At 33.0% G+C, this 20,173-nt stretch overlaps 1 protein-coding gene across 2 annotated transcripts; it reads left to right on the plus strand.

Annotated features, from left to right (window-relative positions):
- The first annotated feature begins 13,734 nt into the window (after nt 1–13,734).
- LOC114729132 (non-specific lipid transfer protein GPI-anchored 1-like) lies at nt 13,735–18,568 on the plus strand. Of its 2 annotated transcripts, XM_028916095.1 has the most exons (3): nt 13,735–13,754; nt 16,627–16,984; nt 18,085–18,568. In XM_028916095.1, the coding sequence occupies exons 2-3, from the start codon at nt 16,642–16,644 to the stop codon at nt 18,327–18,329; spliced, it is 588 nt and encodes a 195-aa protein (XP_028771928.1). In that variant the 5' UTR covers nt 13,735–13,754; nt 16,627–16,641; the 3' UTR covers nt 18,330–18,568. The 2 variants fall into 2 exon arrangements, with proteins under 2 accessions (XP_028771928.1, XP_028771927.1); XM_028916094.1 differs by lacking the exon at nt 13,735–13,754 and having other exon boundaries at nt 16,575–16,984.
- Nucleotides 18,569–20,173: the final 1,605 nt, after the last annotated feature.

Here is a 20,173-nt window from a genome sequence, read left to right on the forward strand (position 1 = left end):
AATTGAGGACAGTGTAGGCACAAATTTCTAGAGAGGAAGGGAACCACGTGTCGATGATACAATAGAATTATACATATGCTCCTAAGAAGTTATGTAATAGAACTCTAACCATTTATTTAGCCATTCCACGATTACTCGTAGATTACATAAGCTTCTGATTACTGTTATCAAACATGTATTATACAAAAGAATCAGCATATTGGATGATATCACCGGACTTCTCTCTCTACGACGACAAAAAAAAAATTCACACATGCGCGTTGAAGAAACTTAGGATTCTTAAGCACCTTGGTGCTGCTATCAAGGTGTGAAACGGGGAAATGAGGAAGTAAAAGGTGAAAAAGATTGGGGGATTAATTTTCCCTTAAAAAAATTAAGAAAAATGTTTTCTGCCATTTGGGCACAAAGCCAATAGCATTAAAAAGAAATGAAATACAAAAAATTGAGAAGTTACATTAAAAAAAAAAAAGAAAAAAAGAAGAAGAAAAAGCAGCCGACTCAGACTTATAATGGACCTAGTGGGCTTTTAAAGACATGGAAGCACTCGACGTTGGGCCCAGATACACTACCCGAGTCATCCACCTCCAATCACCATCATACGTGATAATATTTACGGGTACCGTGTATGACGTTTTCAAATTACAGTTAGTACCGAAAGAAGTCTTAGATTTTGTTGGCAAAAAAATCTTAGATTTTGTTGGCAAAAAAATCTTAGATTTTGTTCACCTTAAGATACTATTTAATAAGTATTTTTTAAAAAAAAAATTGTTTGTATGGTTTCAAAAAACAAAAATTTTATATTGGCAAAAAAAAAATTTTTTTTTAGGATGATGTGATGTAGGTGGGCTGCTTGCCACCTGCCAAAGCCAAGATCGTTCGGACTGATGTTGTGGCTATAAGTGGACTTTTAAATTCCAACCGCCTCAGCTGTAAATGCGCTCTGAATTAGCAAAATTCCATATAAGTGCCATGTACTTAAATGCAATTTTGAAATGTTAGGGTTTTCATAATTTGCAAAATCTTGTATACTTACCGCACTTCATTAGTTATTCATTACACTTCGTTTCAATATATTCCCTGGTCCCATTTATATAGTAGAGAAAGAATTTTTTTTAGTCTTATTTATAAGTTACTTCATTAAATTTTTATTATAAATATACTCCCTGTGATTCTTAATATAAACTTTAAATAACTAATTTATAGATAATAAACAATTAGTTAAAATTAGTAATGTGAACTTAGAGGCGATTCCAAGGCAATTTGAGCCATGGTCTTGGATATCTAGGCATAAGAAGCATTACCTGAAGATCAAAGCAGTTAGAGTTATTTATTTTAAGTCATTAATTTTTCTATTTCTTTTTAATTTTCATTTTTTTGATACGACCATAAGCCAAGGGTCATTAATTAGTGTTTGGGTGCTATTTAATCATTAATGGTATATTAAGATTTATTTATTATTATTTTATGGTTATTCTTTTAGTTTAAAAGCCCAAAATATTCCCCCCATATCAATCAGATTATCTTTCATGATCTGATTTATATCTCTATAATTAGACTGTCTTCCATGATCTAATTTGTCCCAACTCAAATATCTTTGTTAACCCTTAACCCTTGTCCATTCATAAATTAGTTTATTTTAAATAATCTCATATCCTTCCATATCCTAATTTCCTTTATTAATTAATTCATTATCCATTAAACCCTATCACACAGATTAGATTATCTAAATAATCTAATCAAAATATCCCCAATATTTTTATTTGTCCTTTAACCATATCCGCTATTATCTATCATGATCCTTTTGGGTTTTTAAATCAAATATTTTTTAGAAGAAAGTCGAGTTTTAGTGAGAGCCTGTTTATTGGGTTATAAATACCCTTTCTATGCATGCTATTTGGAGGCAGATCAATCATGGAATTGTGAATAAGAATTTTCTTTTGACAAATACTCCCTTTAGTTGAAAATACAAGGTAAATTTTATCCATTTCCATTTATTAAGAAATTAGTTAAAATTAATTTAAAAGAATAAATATGTAACACATGTATTTTTTAAAAAATACCCTTATTAATAAAGAAAATAAGTAAAAGATGAAATAAATGAATCAAAAAGGAATACGAGGGTAAAATTGAAAAAAACTCATTAAATGCTTAGAATAAAGTGAATATTATCTTATAAAAAAACTGAGTCCCTCTAACAAAGTTTATCTTATATTTTGAATTAGAGAGAGTATTTACCTACTGGTTATGTATTCTTGATAGAATACTAGATGGCACAAGAAAGTGATCTACTCTATTGCTCTTTATACTTGGAGGTCTTAAGTCGTTATTGCCTTTGAGTGCTGAGTTTCATAAACTCAGTGTTTTCTAGAACGCGTGTTTATTAGGTTCATAGTTTCAAGATCACTCAACTTTTTCTTATTCGTGTTATTTTATTTTTTAATTGCTTCCACTACTCATCGCTCAATATGTAATTTGAGTTTTCTAGGACAAGTTCCTTCAAGTCCACATCAATTAATTAAAAATAATGATAAATAGTTAGAAATATTTTTTTTTCCAAATATGTCCTTATAATAAATAAGAAAAAGAATGAAAGAGAATGTATAAAAAAATGATAAGAGAGATATAATTAAGTGCAACGTTAAAAATATATATTAAATATTAAGACAAACCAAAATTGATGCTTATAAAATAAACTATACTCTTTCCTAAATTTGAAACTTATAAATAAAACCGAAGGAGTATTATTTTGTTCTTCATTTATCATAGTGTACATATTAGGAGCTGCTTGGTTCCATTGTATACTGGTTAGGAATGAAATGTAATATAACACAGAATGCATGCAATCTTAATTATGACCATGTTTTTGCTTGGTATGATATTAAAGGGATAGGAGAGAACATTAATTTTCTAATTAATCTAAACATAAATAATTGTGCCAAGACAAAATATCACTAGAAGAAACTTTTTCCCATTCCCTTCTCTCGTCTTGTCGCTCATGGAACTGCAGGAGTGCAAATAACCAAAATCAAGCAAAAATCAATATTCACAAAATGAAATCAACAAATTGGGTCTTCGTGAAATCAATTGCTATTGATCAAGTCAGCAATGTTGAGTGGAGCTTGAATCTACAAACCCATATTACTGAGCCAAGTTGAAAATTATAGAAAAAGAACCCTCAAGTACTTCACCGTATAATTAGGATTGCAGGGAGAATGTAAGTTTTCTATTTGATTACCGTCATTTCAAAATTCAAATTCTAATCTTGTTGAGTATCAAAACCCCATAATGGGAAATGAGTCAAGGACACAATTGAGATTATGAGAATGTCACATCTGTCATAATCACTAATTAGTATGGAATTGAGTTGATTTCTTAACTCAATTAGACTACTAAGATTGAAGTACAAATGTGTAAGTAAAGGGACAACCAAACAATAGAAGCCCTCACTTAAATTAATTAAGATGATAATTAATTGAAAAAAATCATAAAAAAGACCCCTAAATTATCAAATCACGAAAGGCATACTTGAATAAGCTAAATTGTTTGGGGAGACCGGTTCTTAAATTGAAATTATGAAATGTTAGAGAAAAGACCTAAATACCCTTCTCTTTTTCATATCCTCTTCCTTCCAAAATATAATCCCCAAATGCTTCTATCACTTCCTCTATTTCTAATTTTGGTCCTGTGGCTAAGGATATGCCACCGCTACCACCATCTCAGTTTCTCTCTTTGACCTCATCTATGTCAAAAGGACACATGAACATTGTTGACGTATCGCAGACGGTTTCAATTTTAGTGGTGATTTGAACATTGGCAGATTGACAAGGGAAGAAGGCTAGAATGAAGAAGCATAAAAGACATATTTCTTTAAGGGGAAAGATTGATGTGGAGGGGATGATTCAGAGAGAGTTACTAATTTTTCTCTGTGTCTTGAATCATCTCTTCTTCACCCTTCTTTCATCTACTTTTTTATGGTGTTAGGTATAAGTAATAGATCGGTTTCTTTGCTGCTACTGTTCCTATATTGTGTGCATTTTGGATTTGATAATCTTACCATGACACATCAATTTAATGTTTAGGGGAATCATGACTTTGCCAAAGAACAAATGACAATAAGAAAGAAAGCCTTTTCAATAATAGAGGAAGTTTTTTAGAGGCATGGTGCCACAACCTTGGATATTATATGTTGATTCGATACTAATATTGTAACTTCCGCCCTTATATCTAGTGATAAGAAAGAAAAATTTTGCCCATAAATTGATGATTTGCTAGTAGATCAAAATATTGCCAATAGGTGTCTCAAGTTTGAATAAGTTAAGAGAAAGAACATTATATGATTGCATCTGTCAAATTTGAAAAGATCTGTCAAATCACCAAAGTTGAGTTGTTATTTCTAGTACTTAACTTGTTATTTCAAATGTAGAAGTTATCATATCTAATTGTGGAGTCGTTATTTGCAAAATTGATGAACTCATTTTTTTAACAGTTAACTTGTTATTTGCAGAAATGAATGTATTATTTCGAAGTGCAAAGTTGTTATTTCAAATACCTAAATTATAATTTCTAATACTATACCTAACTTGTAGGATCTGACAAGAGACAGAAGACTAAAAGAAAGAGGAAGTCTTCATAGATAGTTTCAATAGGAAAATGAGAATAAATTGTGCATACTGTTATTGTGTTTAAGATAGTTTAATATTTTTTATTTTATTGATGAGTGGTCACTGTTATCAATTATTAATGATAATTATATATTGCTGAATTGATATTTAAATTTAAGATCATTAAATGTCTTAGTTTGTAGTTTGAATGGCCATTATTTCCACATTTAATTGTCAAATGATAAGAGTGCTAAGGAAAATAACAAGAGTGGTAAATGAAATAGCAATTATATGATTAGGTTTCTCATGAAATCAAGTTTCATGAAAGGTTGCCATTATTTTCACATTTTATTGCCAAATGAAAAGAGCAATAAGCTAAATGACAAGAGTGGTATGCGAAATAACACTTGCGTGATTGGGTTTCTCATGAAATCATGTTTCATAGGAAGTTGCTATTATTTCCACATTTCACTATTAAATGATAAGGGCAGTAAGCCAAATGATAAAAAATGGTAAGCCAAATGATAAGAATAGTAAATCAAATAACAATTTTATGATTGAGTTTCTGATGAAACTAAGTTTTATGAAAATTGCCATTATTTCCACATTTCACTGCCAAATGGCAAAAGCAGTAAGCCAAATGACAAGAGTGTCGAGCCAAATAATAAGGCAAAAGTAGCCATTATGATAGGGTCTCTTCCATGTCACATCCAAACCAGCATGAGCTTGAACAATTAAGGTGATACACCCTTAAAATGTCATTAGAAGGAATTACTTTGTTTAGGAGTTTCCAAATAAAAAGCAACTACTTATAAGAAAAATTAATTTTCCATAAAAGACTCTAGAAACCAAACAAACCTAGGGAGTCATGATCAGAGTAATGCCAAAGAACTTTGACTCCTTCCTCAACTAAGAAGGAGATAGGCAGATCAAGGATTTGCTTAGCAATATCCATAGGACTAATAGAATTGAATAAAGACGAATTCCAACATACTGGATTCCATGAGGAAGGAGTATGCAATAAGATATCTGCCATAAGAGAAATACTTATCTAACTGCTAGGATTTTGCTATATGGGCCATCATAAATGATGGTTAGAGGGAATGAGCAAACCATTACCCATTTCCAATTCAATATTCTAATAATCAAATCAACACAATGGGCAATTCCTTTCCAAATCCAAAGAGAATTATAAGGAAGTTTAATGATGGAAGGCATATTGATATCTATGTACTTGATTTTAGGAGAAGAAGCTAGCAAAGAGGGATCCTCAATAGATAAACATGCCAAACTTGCTTAGCTATTAAAGCATGATTAACAACTCAAGAAGGTCAGAGTCTTAAGCCACCACAATTAAAGATTTTGTCCCTTCACAAAAGATGAGCTTTCCTTTTATTTCCTAAGAGCCTAAAAAAATTAGCAAATGCGGCATTAATTTTATTGCAAATATAAGATGGAAGTCTAATGCAGGAAAGGATGTGGATGTTGACCGAGGCCAAAACAGACTTAATGAGAGTAAGCCTAGAAACCTATGAAAGGAGTTTTGTTTTCCAAGCTCCAACTCGCCTCTAGCCTGAATCCAACACTTGTTGATGAATGGGGGGTTTTGCTTCAACTAAGGTCAACCCAAGTTCCCAAGTATTTTTCTCAGTCTAGAAGACAAATGAAACCCTATAAATTTAGAGAACTTAATTTTATTTGAATGAGAAACATTGGGGTTGAATACCACAAAAGATTTTGAGTTATTGCACATTTGTCTAGGCCAATAGCTATACATGTCTAAGGTTAACTTAACCAAACAAAAATTTGTGTGGGAGCTTTCTAAAAATAGCAAAGAATCATCGACATACAACAAGTGAGAAATTTCTTGGGCTTACTAACAGACTTTAATACCTTTCCATAATCTTGAGCTTTAGAGTTTATTCATCATGCAGGATAAGATATTAGCAGAAAGGATATAAAGATAAGGAGAGAGGGGATCCCCCTGCCTAATACCTCTATTTAGAATTATAGCTAAAGTGAACTTACCATTGAAGTGAATTTGATATTGAATAGTGGAAATACAGTACTCTATTAGAAGGAAAATCCATTTTCTAGGAAAATGCATTCTCTCAACAGTAATTGTTGAAAGTGGGCTCATTTTCATTGGGCTCAATCCATAGATTACCCGAATTCATTATGATTGCTTATACTCTTTTATTTAGTATTATCTTCTACCATTTATTTAGGGATTTCAAATAAGATTTTTCCATATTTGTTGTGATTAGATTTGATGATTTATTTGGGTGAGATCATATGCAATTTTATCGCCTTCTCTCCTCCTATATGTATTGACTTTCATAGAGGAATAAAACTCAGATTCTTGCATCTAAATAACATCATGCTATCAGAGCTATGGCTCTATCCTTCAAAGACACAGTAATCGGATCATCGCGGGCATTCACTGTTGGTAACGATTCTACTCAGAATCCATCGATAAGTGCAAGAGGCTTACACATGATGGCCAAATCTGGAGGGAGTTTCCAATCCAGAGCATCAAACATGACATGAATAATTGCAGTCTCTGACTCCTTCTCACAAATGATGATTACTCATCATTTAAATAGCAAAAAATATCTACAATAGGCTGGGAATATTCTAATATTTATACAAGGACGTAACAAGGAGCATTACCTAACATAGGATCCGAAACCACCAGAACCAAAGGATTCAAAGTATGCAACTTGGTGTGCTGAAAACAATATGGTCATGACATGGTTGATTCATTCCATGAATACCAAAATTAGCGAGATTATCTTTTGGCTAATTCTACCCAAGAAATATGGGAGTCGGCCAAATGCACCTTCTCTGCCAAAGACAACACATCAGTGATTCTTCAAGCAAAGCGAACGTTGCGATCTCTCACACAGGGAGAGAGGTCGGTAACACAATATTTTAATGCGCTGATAAAGTTATGGCAACAACTCAACTTGTATAAAGTATGTTATTGGGCTTGCCAATTTGATGGACTGAACTTCAAGAAGATAGTAGAACGTAAACGTTGCTTTGATTTCCTTCTCGACCTTAATGATAAGTTTGAAGATGTTAAAGGACGCATAATGACCATGCAACCACTCCCATCTCTTGAAGAAATCTTCAATATGATCAAGTACGAGGAAAGTCAAAAAGAACTTATTCATATCACCTCTGGCATTACTTTCCCTTTTCCTTCTTTTTCCTCTGCACTAGTAAACGAAGGTTCAGCTATGGTTGCATGAGGTAACCAAGAAGCTGACCAAAAAGGGAAGAAGTTCTCCTTGAGATGTGATCATTGCAACAAGAATGGGCATACTTGAGACACCTACTATAAAATTCATGGAAAGCCAGCACACCTGAAGCAATAAACCAAGGGAGATGGTAAAAGGCTACACACAATGAACTCTAACAATGAGACTCTGAGTATTAATGAACTCACGATGCTTAGACAGGTTTTGGATAGGTCCTTTGGTAAGAAAAACAGTGAGAAATCTACCCATCTGTGACCTTAGCTTATTCAGGTACCATTTTACTTGCTATACGAAGCACTATAATTGGGTCCAAAAACATATGGATTATTGATTCAGGTGTTACAGATCATATTCCTAGATTTCGAGAATTATTTTCTAACATACTCAGGTTCAGGTTGCAAATAATACATCTGCTAAGGTTATAGGATCAGGAATTGTTATTATTTCTGAAAATATAGTGTTAGAAAATGTCCTTCGTGTTCTAGAAATTCCCTGCAACTTGCCATCTGTTAAATGTGCAGCCCATAAACTAAATTGCATCATTATCTTTGATAAATTTCACTATAATTTTCAGGATCTAATCTTGGGAAAGGTGATTGGAAAAGCTAAGGAACATAATGGGTAGCACTACCTTGAAAGAACTACACAGAGATACTTGGCTCCATCTATTTCTCAATCCTCTAGTTTTTCTTCTTTATCTCAAGAAGACTTTATGTTATGGCATTTCAAACTTGGTCATCTTAGTTTTGATTACATGAAATTTTTGTTTCCAAATTCTATGAATAAAAAAGACTTTTAGTTTTATTGTGAAACTTGTCAATTAGCCAAACAAACTCGAGCATCTTACCCATCTCATGCCTCCACACCTATGCAACCTTTGCTCTTATCCATAGTGATGTTTGGGGTCCCTCTCGGGTTGCTACTATCTCTAAGGCTAGATGGTTTGTGACCTTTATAGATAATCATACTCGCTTAACATGGCTGTTTTTTATGAAAGAAAAATCTGAGGTGTTCTCTATCTTAAAAAATTTGTATACTTTTTTTTAAATCAATTCCACACTTCAATAAAGGTTTTTCGCAGTGATAATGGAAAGGAATTTATGAATTCCCAATTTACAACTTTTTTTTTTGGCTAAAAAAGGCATTTTCTATCAAATGTCCTATGCAAATACATCCTAATAAAATGGAGTAGCAGAATGCAAAAACCAACATCTTTTAGAAGTAACTAGATCTCTTTTACCAGGGCAAAGTGTAACAAATTTTTATTGGGGAGATGCTGTGCTCACCGCTACATATTTGATCAATTGTATGCCATAAAAAATTTTAAAATTTCAGACAAACAATTCAAAAATTCTTGACGACCTATCCTCAATCTTATCTCATTCATTTTCTACCTACATGTGTTTTTGGGTGTACTGCATTTGTGTTTGATGGTGACAAAGGGAAACTTGAATCTAGATCAATTACAAGTGTTATTCTCCTGCCACAAAGTGAGTATATGTCACTATGAATGTTAAATTTCTTGAAAGCCTACCTTTCTATCCTAAATTACCCATTTAGGGGGAGAGAGGTAGTGAATGGCCAATTTGGATAGATTAACGATCTGAACAACAAGATAGCAATCCTACCAACGACACCTAAACATCCCTAAATGTCACCTTTCTCTTGATCTTGAAGTTGTTGAACTAGCACTTGAACCACCTTTTTCAGTCATAGAAACTACACACAAATACACTAGAAACCACCTCTAACATACCCGAAATCCAACTCGAGACCTCCACCAAACCTACTTCTCCTCTTTCCAACCATACCGAACCTCTTGTTGAGCCAGAAACAAGTGAGATACAGGAAGATCAGATAGAACAAACAGTCACTAGTGAAGACCCCATTAATGTTCTAAGGCCAAGTCACAAATCCCCACCTGAGATTAATCCTAAAGATCTCTAGTGGCTTATAGCTCTCAGAAAGGGCAAAAGAAGCTGTACACACTACCCAATAAGCAGGTATGTCTCTTATGACAAGCTCACCTCTCAATTTAAGACCTTTGTTGTCAATATAGACAAAGAAAAAATCCCACGAACATTCAATGAAGTAGTAGCTGATCATAAATGGAAACTAGTAATTGAGGAAGAACTAAGGGCCCTGGTTAAAAATGGAACTTGGGAAGTTGTTGATCTACCTCGAGGAAAATCTGTTGTAGGGAGTAAGTGGGTATTTACTAAGAAGTATAATCCAGATGGAAGCACCCTCGAGTACAAAGCTAGGCTGGAAGCAAAAGGGTTCACCCAAACATATGGTATAGATTACCAAGAAACCTTTGCACCAGTGGTCAAATTCAACACTATAAACATTTTGCTCTCCCTAATTGCAAACTTAGGTTAGCCATTATATCAATTGGATATAAAAAAATACCTTTCTGAATGGCAGCCTAGAGGAGGAAGTATACATGGAAATGCCCTACGGGCTCAGAGAATCAAAAAGTGAAGGGAAGGTATATAGGCTACGCAAGTTTCTATAAGGACTTAAGCAATCAGCAAGAGCATGGTTTGGGAGGTTCATGCAAGTAGTCACTAGATTTGGTCACAAACAGTGCCAAACAGACCACACACTATTTGTCAAACGCACTGATCACAAAATAACAGTGTTAATTGTCTATGTAGATGACACTGTGCTGACAGGAAATGATGATGAGGAAATTGCAGCATTAAAAAGGAAACTAGCTTCAGAGTTTGAAGTAAAGGATCTTAGGAGCTTAAGGTACTTCCTAGGATTGGAAGTTTTCAGATCATAGAAAGGCATAAGTGTGTCTTAGAGAAAATACACACTAGATCTTCTCAAGGAAACTGAGATGCTGGGTACAAGATCAGCTGAAACCCCGATATAATAGAATTACAAATTAGAAATAAAACTAGATGGAAAGGGAGTGAACAAAGAAAGGTACCAGAAATTGGTTGGAAAATTAATATACCAATCCCACACAAGGCCAGACATATCATTTGTAGCTAGACTTGTGAGCCAGTTTGCAAGTAATCCTCAAAAGGAGCATATGGAGGCAGTGGAGCGAATTCTCAGATATCTCAAGAAAACTCCAGGCAAGGGTCTCTTCTTTAAAGGAGATCAAAAAGGAATCAATATATATACTTATGTAAACAAAAGGGCATAGGACATAGAAGATGGCAAGAACATATAGGTATACACTGATACAGATTAGGCAGGGGCAGTCAATGATAGACACTCCATCACCGGTTACTGCACGTTTGTTTGGGAAAACCTTGTTACTTGGAGAAGTAAGAAACAGCTAGTCGTATCAAGGAGTTCAGCTAAATCAGAATTTAGAGCTTTAGCTCTAGGAATTTTTGAGGGACTATGGATTGTTAGCCTACTACAAGAACTAGGCATTAAATTAATTGCACCAATTCAAATGTGGTGTGACAGCATGGTGGCCCTTAAGATTGCCAACAATCCTATTCAACACAATCAAATGAAGCATGTTGAAATTGACCATTACTTTATAAAAGAAAAATTAGAAGCTAAGGTGGTTGATATGGCTTGCATCTTTATAGGATAACAAGTTGTAGACATGATGACCAAACCTTGGTCAAGGCCAAATTCGAATAACTCACAAGCAAGCTATGAATGATCAATGTCTATTCGCCAGCTTGAGGGGGAGTGTTGAAAGTAGGCTCATTTTCATCAGGCCCAATCCATAGATTACCTTAATTCATTATGATTGCTTATACTCTTTTATTTAGGATTATCTTCTGCCTTTTATTTAGGGATTTCAAATAAGATTTTTTCAGATTTGTTGTGATTAGATTTGATGATTTATTTGGGTGAGATCATATGCAATTTTATCACCTTCTCTCCTCCTATATGTATCGACTTTTACAATGGAACAAAACTCAGATTCTTGCGTCCAAATAACATCAGTAACTGATATGAAACTCCAAGAAAGTTTGTCAAAAGCTTTAGAAAAGTTGATTTTAATGGCAATAATCTTTTTTCTTTTCCTAGACCAGGCATTATGAACCTGTAAGAGCAAATCTGAGGCAATGAGAATATTATTTGAGATGAGCCTTCCTTTTAGAAAATGCACATTGGTTAGGTGCAATGATAGGATCTAGAACTCTTTTAAGCCTATTACTCAAAATTTTTGAAATGATCTTATAAACTACATTGCAAAGGCTAATAGGCCTAAAATCCTTGAGACTATGAGGTTTATCCAACTTAGGAATGAGGATGATATGTGTCTTATTAAAACTCTAAGTAGATGTTCATTATTCCAAAAATACTAAACCAAGTTGTAGAGGTCATCTTTAACAATGTCCCAATAAAGTTGATAAAAACCCGCATTGAAACCATTTGGACCAAGTGAACCGTCTTTAGGAAGGCCAAAAACAACATCCTTTATTTCCACTAAAGAAATAGGTCTCATAAGATCATCATAGTCTGAGGGTGACAAAGATGGAATAGGAATATGTGACAGCCCTTGTAAGATCTGATCTTCTAGAATTCTATTATAATCCCAATAGATGTCTTAGAAATACTAAGCAATTAATTCTATTAAATCCTTTTCATCTAAAATCCTAGTTCCATGTTGATTGTCAAGGCTCTAACTAAAATTAGAGGTTGACCTTTTATTGACAACGTCATGAAAATACTTAGTGTTTCTTTCTCCTTCCATAGTTCATGTAATATTTGCATACTGGGACCAATAGCTTGCTTCACAATCGTAAAGAAATTCCAACTCATTTTTAGCATTGAAAAAATTGGAATTTAGTGTCTTAGAACAGCTTTTATCCAGATTAATTGAGTTTGAAATATTTGAAAGAACCTTTTCTGCTTGGACTACTCGATGAGAAAGATTACCAATATGATGCTTGCTCCAAAAAAATTAAGGAAGAGAAAGAGTATTGGTAAGCTAACCATGGACCTTGATAGCTAGAGAATAAGAGATTGCTTGTAACCAACAGTCCTTAACGATTGTAGAATAGTCAGAGAAATTATTCCAAAAATTTTCAAACTTCCTAGTTTTCCTTTTAACAATATGCTATTCTACAGAGAAGAAAAGAGGGCTATGGTTTGAAGTAGCCAACACTAGAGGGCTCACCATAGAAGGAAAAGACTGCATCCAATCAACATTACAAAACACCGTATCAATTCTTTCCATGACATTGGCATCACCCTTTCTACTATTAGTCTTAGTGAATTTTGGTTCATTCTAGGTGATATGGAATAGATTAGCTTCATTTAAGCAAGTAGGAAAATTCTCAATATTAGAAGAAGAACGTTGATGATTGGATTTATTAGGGCAGGTCATGATTTGGTTGAAATCTCCAATCAACAACCATGGTAATTCAAAGGAATCAATTAAGGCAAATATTGAAAAGAACGTAGTAGTAATAAGTTTTTCACCATTTTAATAATAAAAATTACTTTTAACTATTTTATTTAATCTTTATGAAATAGTTAAAAATGTCTTATAGAAGTTTCCTATATTAAATACTCCTTTGGTTTTATTTATAAGTCACTTTATTAAATTTTTAATATAAATCCACTATTTTGTCCTTAATTTATTATAGTATAAATAATTAACTTTTTAATGGTGTGTATATTAAATAGGAATAAAGTTAAAAAATTATTATATTTTCATGCAGAATTAATATAGTTTAAGATTTTTCTTGATCTATGTGAAATATACTAGAAGTACCTTATAAACAAAATCAACTGAATATAGATAAGCACAACAACCCCACATGTCTTATAAACTATGGATTATAGAAAGGAGGGTAAAGGAGCAAATTTACCTATTGTAATATTCAAAAAGAACAACAGGCACTATAATAAAATGTTGAGGGCAAAATTACCTATGCTGAATCAAAATGAGGCCAAAAATGCTACTTCCTTTAAATTGACCAGTACTGATCGTTAGTTTGAAAACGTTGACCAAATGAGGCGACGCGGTGGTGATATATAAATGACGAAGTGTAATGTGACTACGTATTTTTATGAGTAGAAAAACATACGCAGTAGAAAATTGAAAATAGAGGATCACGTGCAAGCAAATAATCAAGAACAGACCAAAAACCCTGGCTACCAACGTCCTCTCCATCGACGATAACTATGGCACTGGTGGAGACCACCTCTCATCACCGTAAGTGGTGGCGAACTTCACCGACAGCCAAGACAACCATTGATAGCCTTCTTCTCCTCACGACCGACCACCTCCTAGTTTCCACCATCATCCCATCGACGCCTCCCTCACCATCAACCCCTTCCACTCTCTTTTTTTTTTCCCACCGCAACATAAAGCAAACCCAAAAAATCATTCTCAGTCAAAATCACAAATCACAAGCAATAAAAGTTTGAAAATGATGAGAAAGAATCTATAAAACAAAACTAAATGCTCTAAAATCATTCACAGCCTTAACAGATTTTAAACTTCTAATTTGTATTTACCTAAGCAAAGAACAAAGGGTAATTTTCATATGGGTTTTTTGTTGGAATCATCGTCAGTTGGGTCGAGAAAAGTTTTGAGTGAAATAACTTGCGATTTGCTCCAAGAAAGCCGGTGCCTTTCTATGTGGAAATTTGGCATCTCAAGTGTTGATGAGAAAGAGAGAGAGAAAGAGGGAGCCAAGGAAAAAATGAAAGAAAGAAAGAAATAAAAGAAAAAGGACTTTTTTTTTTTTTTAATGTGGTGGAAGGTAGCAATGACAGTGTTGGCGTTTATCGCTGTCAATTTTGGTGATTGAATAGGACCATGCAATTTTTGGGGAGAGGAGGAAAAAAGAAACGAACGAAGAGACTTGTAGGGTGTGTGCTGACATGTGTATATTTAATGGGACCCACAAAGTAAAAAGTAATGGCTGTTAATAGTACTTAATAGAATTGGCATTTTTGCCCGCTTTAAAAGGCTGATGGATATTTTTAAGGGGCATTAAATTCAATCTGCCGCTCCTCTGTTCTATTTATAGGTTTTTAGTTTCATTTATAAGGTATTGAGAGAATTTTTTTTGTATCGATGTATAATTTTACCTTTTATTTATTATTATATTATATTGTTTACATAAGGTATAATATATATTAAATAAGGATGAATTCAAAAGTTGTTGAATTTTAAATGAGACTTAATAAAGTTTAAGATTTTTCTTAAACTACATAGAATACTGCTCTGGTCCTATTTATAAGGCAGAGAGAAAAGATATGTTTTGGTCCTATTTATATGACACTAAGAGAAATTTTTTATATAAATATACAATTTTACCTTTCATTTATTATTGTGTTAACTTTGTTACATGAGGTATAATGTGCATTAAATAGAGATAAAGTTAAAAAGTTATTGACTTTTAAATAAGAGTTAATGAAGTTTAAAATTTTTCTTCGTCTGTATAAAATATATGAAAAGTGCCTTATAAATAAAATTAGAAGAGTAAATTGAAAGTGACTAGGAACAGAAGAGATTGTTAGTGGTAAGCTTCTACAGCTTTGACCAATGATCATATGGATGACATGCAATAAAATGTGAAAGACCTCAGGCATGTGCTGAGTAAAGCCGGCACGTATGGTGGAGCACAGCTCAGCGGCTCAATTAAAGGCCACAACGTCTCTCCACCAGAAAGCACGAAGCTTCATTAATGCCCCGAACTGTCTCATTTATTGTTTCATGTACACATCTCCTAATTCCGAGCTCCCTTCTCATTTCTTCCCACCTAATCTTATTCCTCTAACCTCAGTCCCCCCAAAAAAAAAAATCTTATTCCTCTAACCATCTCCTATGACCTAAATTCCTTAATCATCACATCCATTCATCTTGATTTGAGTATTATCAGACCTAAGTATCTGAACTATCCTTCTTTTGGATCTGTTTGATGGAAGGAATTACAATAAAGAAGGGGGGGGTTTTTAATGAGTTCAATTTTTAAAAAAAATTAGGGAAGTGAAGTTATAACATTTTAATAAAAGATGATGTAAGATAAAAAGTAAAAAGTTAATTATTTAAACCAACCCCTTCTTTATACTTTTCTGATCTTATTTATAAAGCAAAGAGAGAAGTTTTTCTTATTCCTATTTATGAATTATTTTACTAAATTTTTAGTTTAAATGTACTATTTTGTTCTTTATTTATTATAGTATAGATAATTATTTTTCTTAAAAAGTATATATATTAAATAGAGATAAAATTATAAAATTATCATATTTTAATAAAAAATTAATACAGTTTAAGATTTTTTTATCTATGCAAAACATATTGAAACTATCTTTGTAGAGTACCAAATGAGTATATTTTCACATTTACTCACCCTGTAGCTCCATTTACAGCACATTCCCACCGTCCATGCACCTTTTGAGTTTGAAGCCTCCCTTTTAATGCATTAGCTTTTTGAATATTTTTTCTTTAATAATTAGATTTTACACAAAATGATTGATATTTTGACACTATAAGATGATGAAGCCGCGATGTTTTTATTTTTTTAGCATTTTAAAACAAGTAAAATAAAATTGCACAGATTTAGAAAGAGAAGACATTTGAAAAATTGTTGCATCATAAATTGCATTGGAGAAAGCCACGTTAGAAAGCCCTAATTAACTCTCCGACCTCTCTCACTAACTTATTAATAGCTCAGCCGTCCCAATGTCCCATACCGAACGCTACTTACCACCAACTCCACATTAAATACCTCACGCCTCCTTCTTTCTCCCCATACCTTTGTGTTTTTTCTTTCCCAAACTTAACTCTTTTGATTCACATAGCAAGCTAAAGTCTGATTATTATGGAGCACAAAAGCTTGAGCTTATGCTTGATCTTGAGCTTGAGCCTTGTTTTGCTGGGTGGCCCGGTGGCCGGAGCCGAAGATCTGGTGACCAAGTGCGGCCAGGTTGTTCAGAAGGTGATGCCATGCCTCACCTTCGCGACGGGGCAGGCGGCGGTGCCGACGAAGCAGTGCTGCGACGCGGCGGCGAGCATAAAGGAGAGCAGCCCGGAGTGCATGTGTTACGTAATACAGCAAACACATAAAGGAAATGCACAGAGTAAAAGTTTGGGCATTCAGGAAGCTAAGTTGCTTCAGCTTCCTTCTGCTTGTAAATTGAACGCTAACATCTCTCATTGTCCAGGTAAGTTGTTGTTCTTTTTCTCTGATTTATTTTCTTTTTTAAAAAAAAATTAAAATCTTATTGAATTCACATGTATTTATTTATTTATTTAATTTTCTTGGTGCTATATTTACAGTCGGTAGTCAAATACTTGACATCAGATCTTGTTCTTTAGTTATTTTTAATTTATATCGGGGATCCTCTCTCTGTTTCTTCCCCCAAAATATTCATATATACTTTTTGAGTTTTTTTTTCATGTTCATAATAATTACTTCATAATGTCTTAACTATAAAGAACTAGGTGTAGAATTTGTTTTGATTGTAAATATAAGATCTTCATTTTTCTTTTCAAATGATCCTCAATAATGACTAATTTAGCGATTTCTTTTTTAATTTTTGTAAATTAATTAACTATGTCTGGAAGTAATATGTGAGTTATGAAATATTGAAACATATTTATTACAAACCGTGCTATAAATAAAAACCTATTAGGAAATTTGAAGAGATACAATCTATTAAATAATTAAGTGTGGTACGGTATAGAAAAGTTCTTTCCTAGGCGCTCTGGTGAGAGTCTTAAATATAATTAGATGTGTACCAGTTAGATAGGTTGTGTTAAAATTCAACAACTAATAAAGGTCGCGATACATGAATATCATTTAGAAGTTATAATTATAATTATATATAATTATGCATAATTTTATAATTTTAAAAAAAATTTCTACTATTTACGCGCAGCTTGTGAATTTTGATTCTGATTTTGAAACAGCTTAGTGAGTAATACTCTGTACCAACTTTACCACTTACCAGGCTATCTGATCCCTTGGTTGAAATTTAATTCATTATATTTTCCAAATTTATAATTTTTTTAAAAAATACCTCTTGATTTTACAAGGTATAAAAGCATTTCTATACAAAGAATTTTTATTGCAAATAATTATATGTGATATCTCAAGGGAAGCAACACATTTTTTTTTAAATATTCATAAATTAGTTATTATTTAAAATAGGAGGAAAAACATTTATCGGTCTCTGTATTTTCAGATTTAATTTCCTCTTTCGTTGATTCCATACTAACTAATAATTTCTGATTGATCGCTTGTGAATATATCTATGAACAGAGCTTCTAGGCCTACCTGCTAACTCGCCGGACGCAGCAATATTCAAGAATACTAATTCTTCATCGGCGGCTATGGCTCCCGGCGGAGCGGCCGACGCCAAGACGAACTCCAGTAGCTCGACGAGCCCATCAGGATCGATCGGGAGCACACTTCAACCGCCGTTCTTTGCCGACGTATTGGCGGTGGCTTTGGCCGTCCTTCTGGTCGCATTTCCGGCCTCAGGATTTCTCAGTGTTTTCACGTGAAAAGACAATATGTTATCTATCTACATGATTTCATTTGTCGCTGTAGGGCTTTGATTTGAAGAGATTTTATTATCAAAAGGAGGTGTGTTTGTGTTTTTTCTTTTTTTTAGGTTTGCTCTCTTGGAAATGGGAACATGGAATCTTCTGTTTGCCTTTTCAGTGGTTAATCTTCTATTTGTGGCACTTTGCACACGGAGTAGTAATATACCCTGATGACTTTTTTATAAGCCTCTTTGATTGTGTGTTTGTGTGTTTATATATATATATATATATATATATATATCAATGTAGTGTTCTCTTTTGATTTTTGTCATATCATGTGTAGTTGGTTTGATCAATAATGTTAAGGCCTCTCACACATGCATACTCACTTATATAAATACATACATGTATGTATGTATATACGAGTGTGTCACAGTTCTAAACTTCGTGTGTGATTATATTTCCATAGGTTATATTTCTATATCCATCTTTTCTATATAATTTCTATGATTGGTTGGTTATTTTATTAAAACTTTTGGGAAAATTGGGGATTTATTCCCATTTGAAAATTTAACTGGGGAATAATGTCCTAAGAAAAAGCTGTACCATGAGTTCTTTTAGGGGAAATGAGTTTGATGACGAAAAGATTAAACTACATTTTTTTTAATCATAGAATATTTTTTAAAAATTTTAGTGTTTTAGAGACTGCATGCTCCACGGGCTACCACGATTTAAGTAGCACACGGTTGAAGTTGCACATACGGAAGAAAATATGCAAGTTACATAGAGAGAAAGATGGATTGCATGAATGGTTTGCACATGAAAAAATGGACTGTAGGTTGCACACAATGTAATTTGTATAGACAAAAAAAGGCAGGAGAGATGGGTCACAACAACAACAAAAAGCAAAGTGGTCATTTTATGTACTTACATATTTTCGCTAAAAGATCTCATGATTTCACCTTTTCGTAGGGACCATTTCTAAATTTTTCCAAGTTTTCCCCAAAAAAAATTACGTTAGTCATTTACACTTTATATAGAGCACGTAGCTACCCACAAATATCATCAAGTCGTGCGTCACGCAATCCTGTATTACATATCACCCATTGATATTGTATAGCTAACTAACTGCCTGCTGATGGTAAAAAAGAAAAAAAATAACTATTTTTCAAGAACAAAATGAGGAATTCTAAAAACAGACGACCTGTCCAACATTTTAGTTAGTTTGGTGCGTATGCAATGAGATGTACTATCTCTAATATCAAATATAAGACCTAGTTGACTAATTTGAGGAGATTAAGAAAATAAATTAAGTTTAGTTATTTGTAATAAATAAGTGTTGTCTTTTCTAAAATATCTTTACTAATCAAGTGTATTGGCTAAAATTATTATTATTAGAAAGACTACCTTAGGGGGAAAAAGTATAAATATGAGAGACAAAATGGATTTGGATCTTATATTTAAGACCAAAATAAAAGTCAAAATAAGTCTTATATTAAGGATTGGAGGTAGTATAAGTTAATATAAATTACGTTTGTAATATAATAAATATCATCTCTACTTTTACTTACAAGACTTTGTTTTAGAATTTTTTTATAATCTCTAATTAAGACCTTTTATAAAAATATATATATGAAGTATTACCTCCAGCTCTTAATATAATAGTTAGTTTGACATTTAATTTGATCCTGAACTTAAGATCTCAATTCACTTTATCTCTTATATTTATCTATTTTTTCAAAGTAGTCCATGTGATAGTTGCAAATATTAAAAGACTCATCAAATTGTAGTTTTAGCTAATATACATGATTAACAATGGTATTCTAGAAAAAAAAACAATGGATATTTATTACAAATAACAA

This window comes from Neltuma alba, unplaced genomic scaffold (genome assembly GCF_004799145.2).
Source record: "Neltuma alba isolate B1F8T4 unplaced genomic scaffold, ASM479914v2 tig00012607_pilon, whole genome shotgun sequence".
NCBI classification, from domain to species: Eukaryota; Viridiplantae; Streptophyta; class Magnoliopsida; order Fabales; family Fabaceae; genus Neltuma; species Neltuma alba.

Coding starts and splice junctions, on each gene's coding strand:
- LOC114729132 (XM_028916095.1), top strand. CDS start 16,642: ATGGAGCACAAAAGCTTGAGCTTATGCTTGATCTTGAGCTTGAGCCTT. Junction 16,985..18,084: donor TAACATCTCTCATTGTCCAG/GTAAGTTGTTGT, acceptor ATCTATGAACAG/AGCTTCTAGGCCTACCTGCT.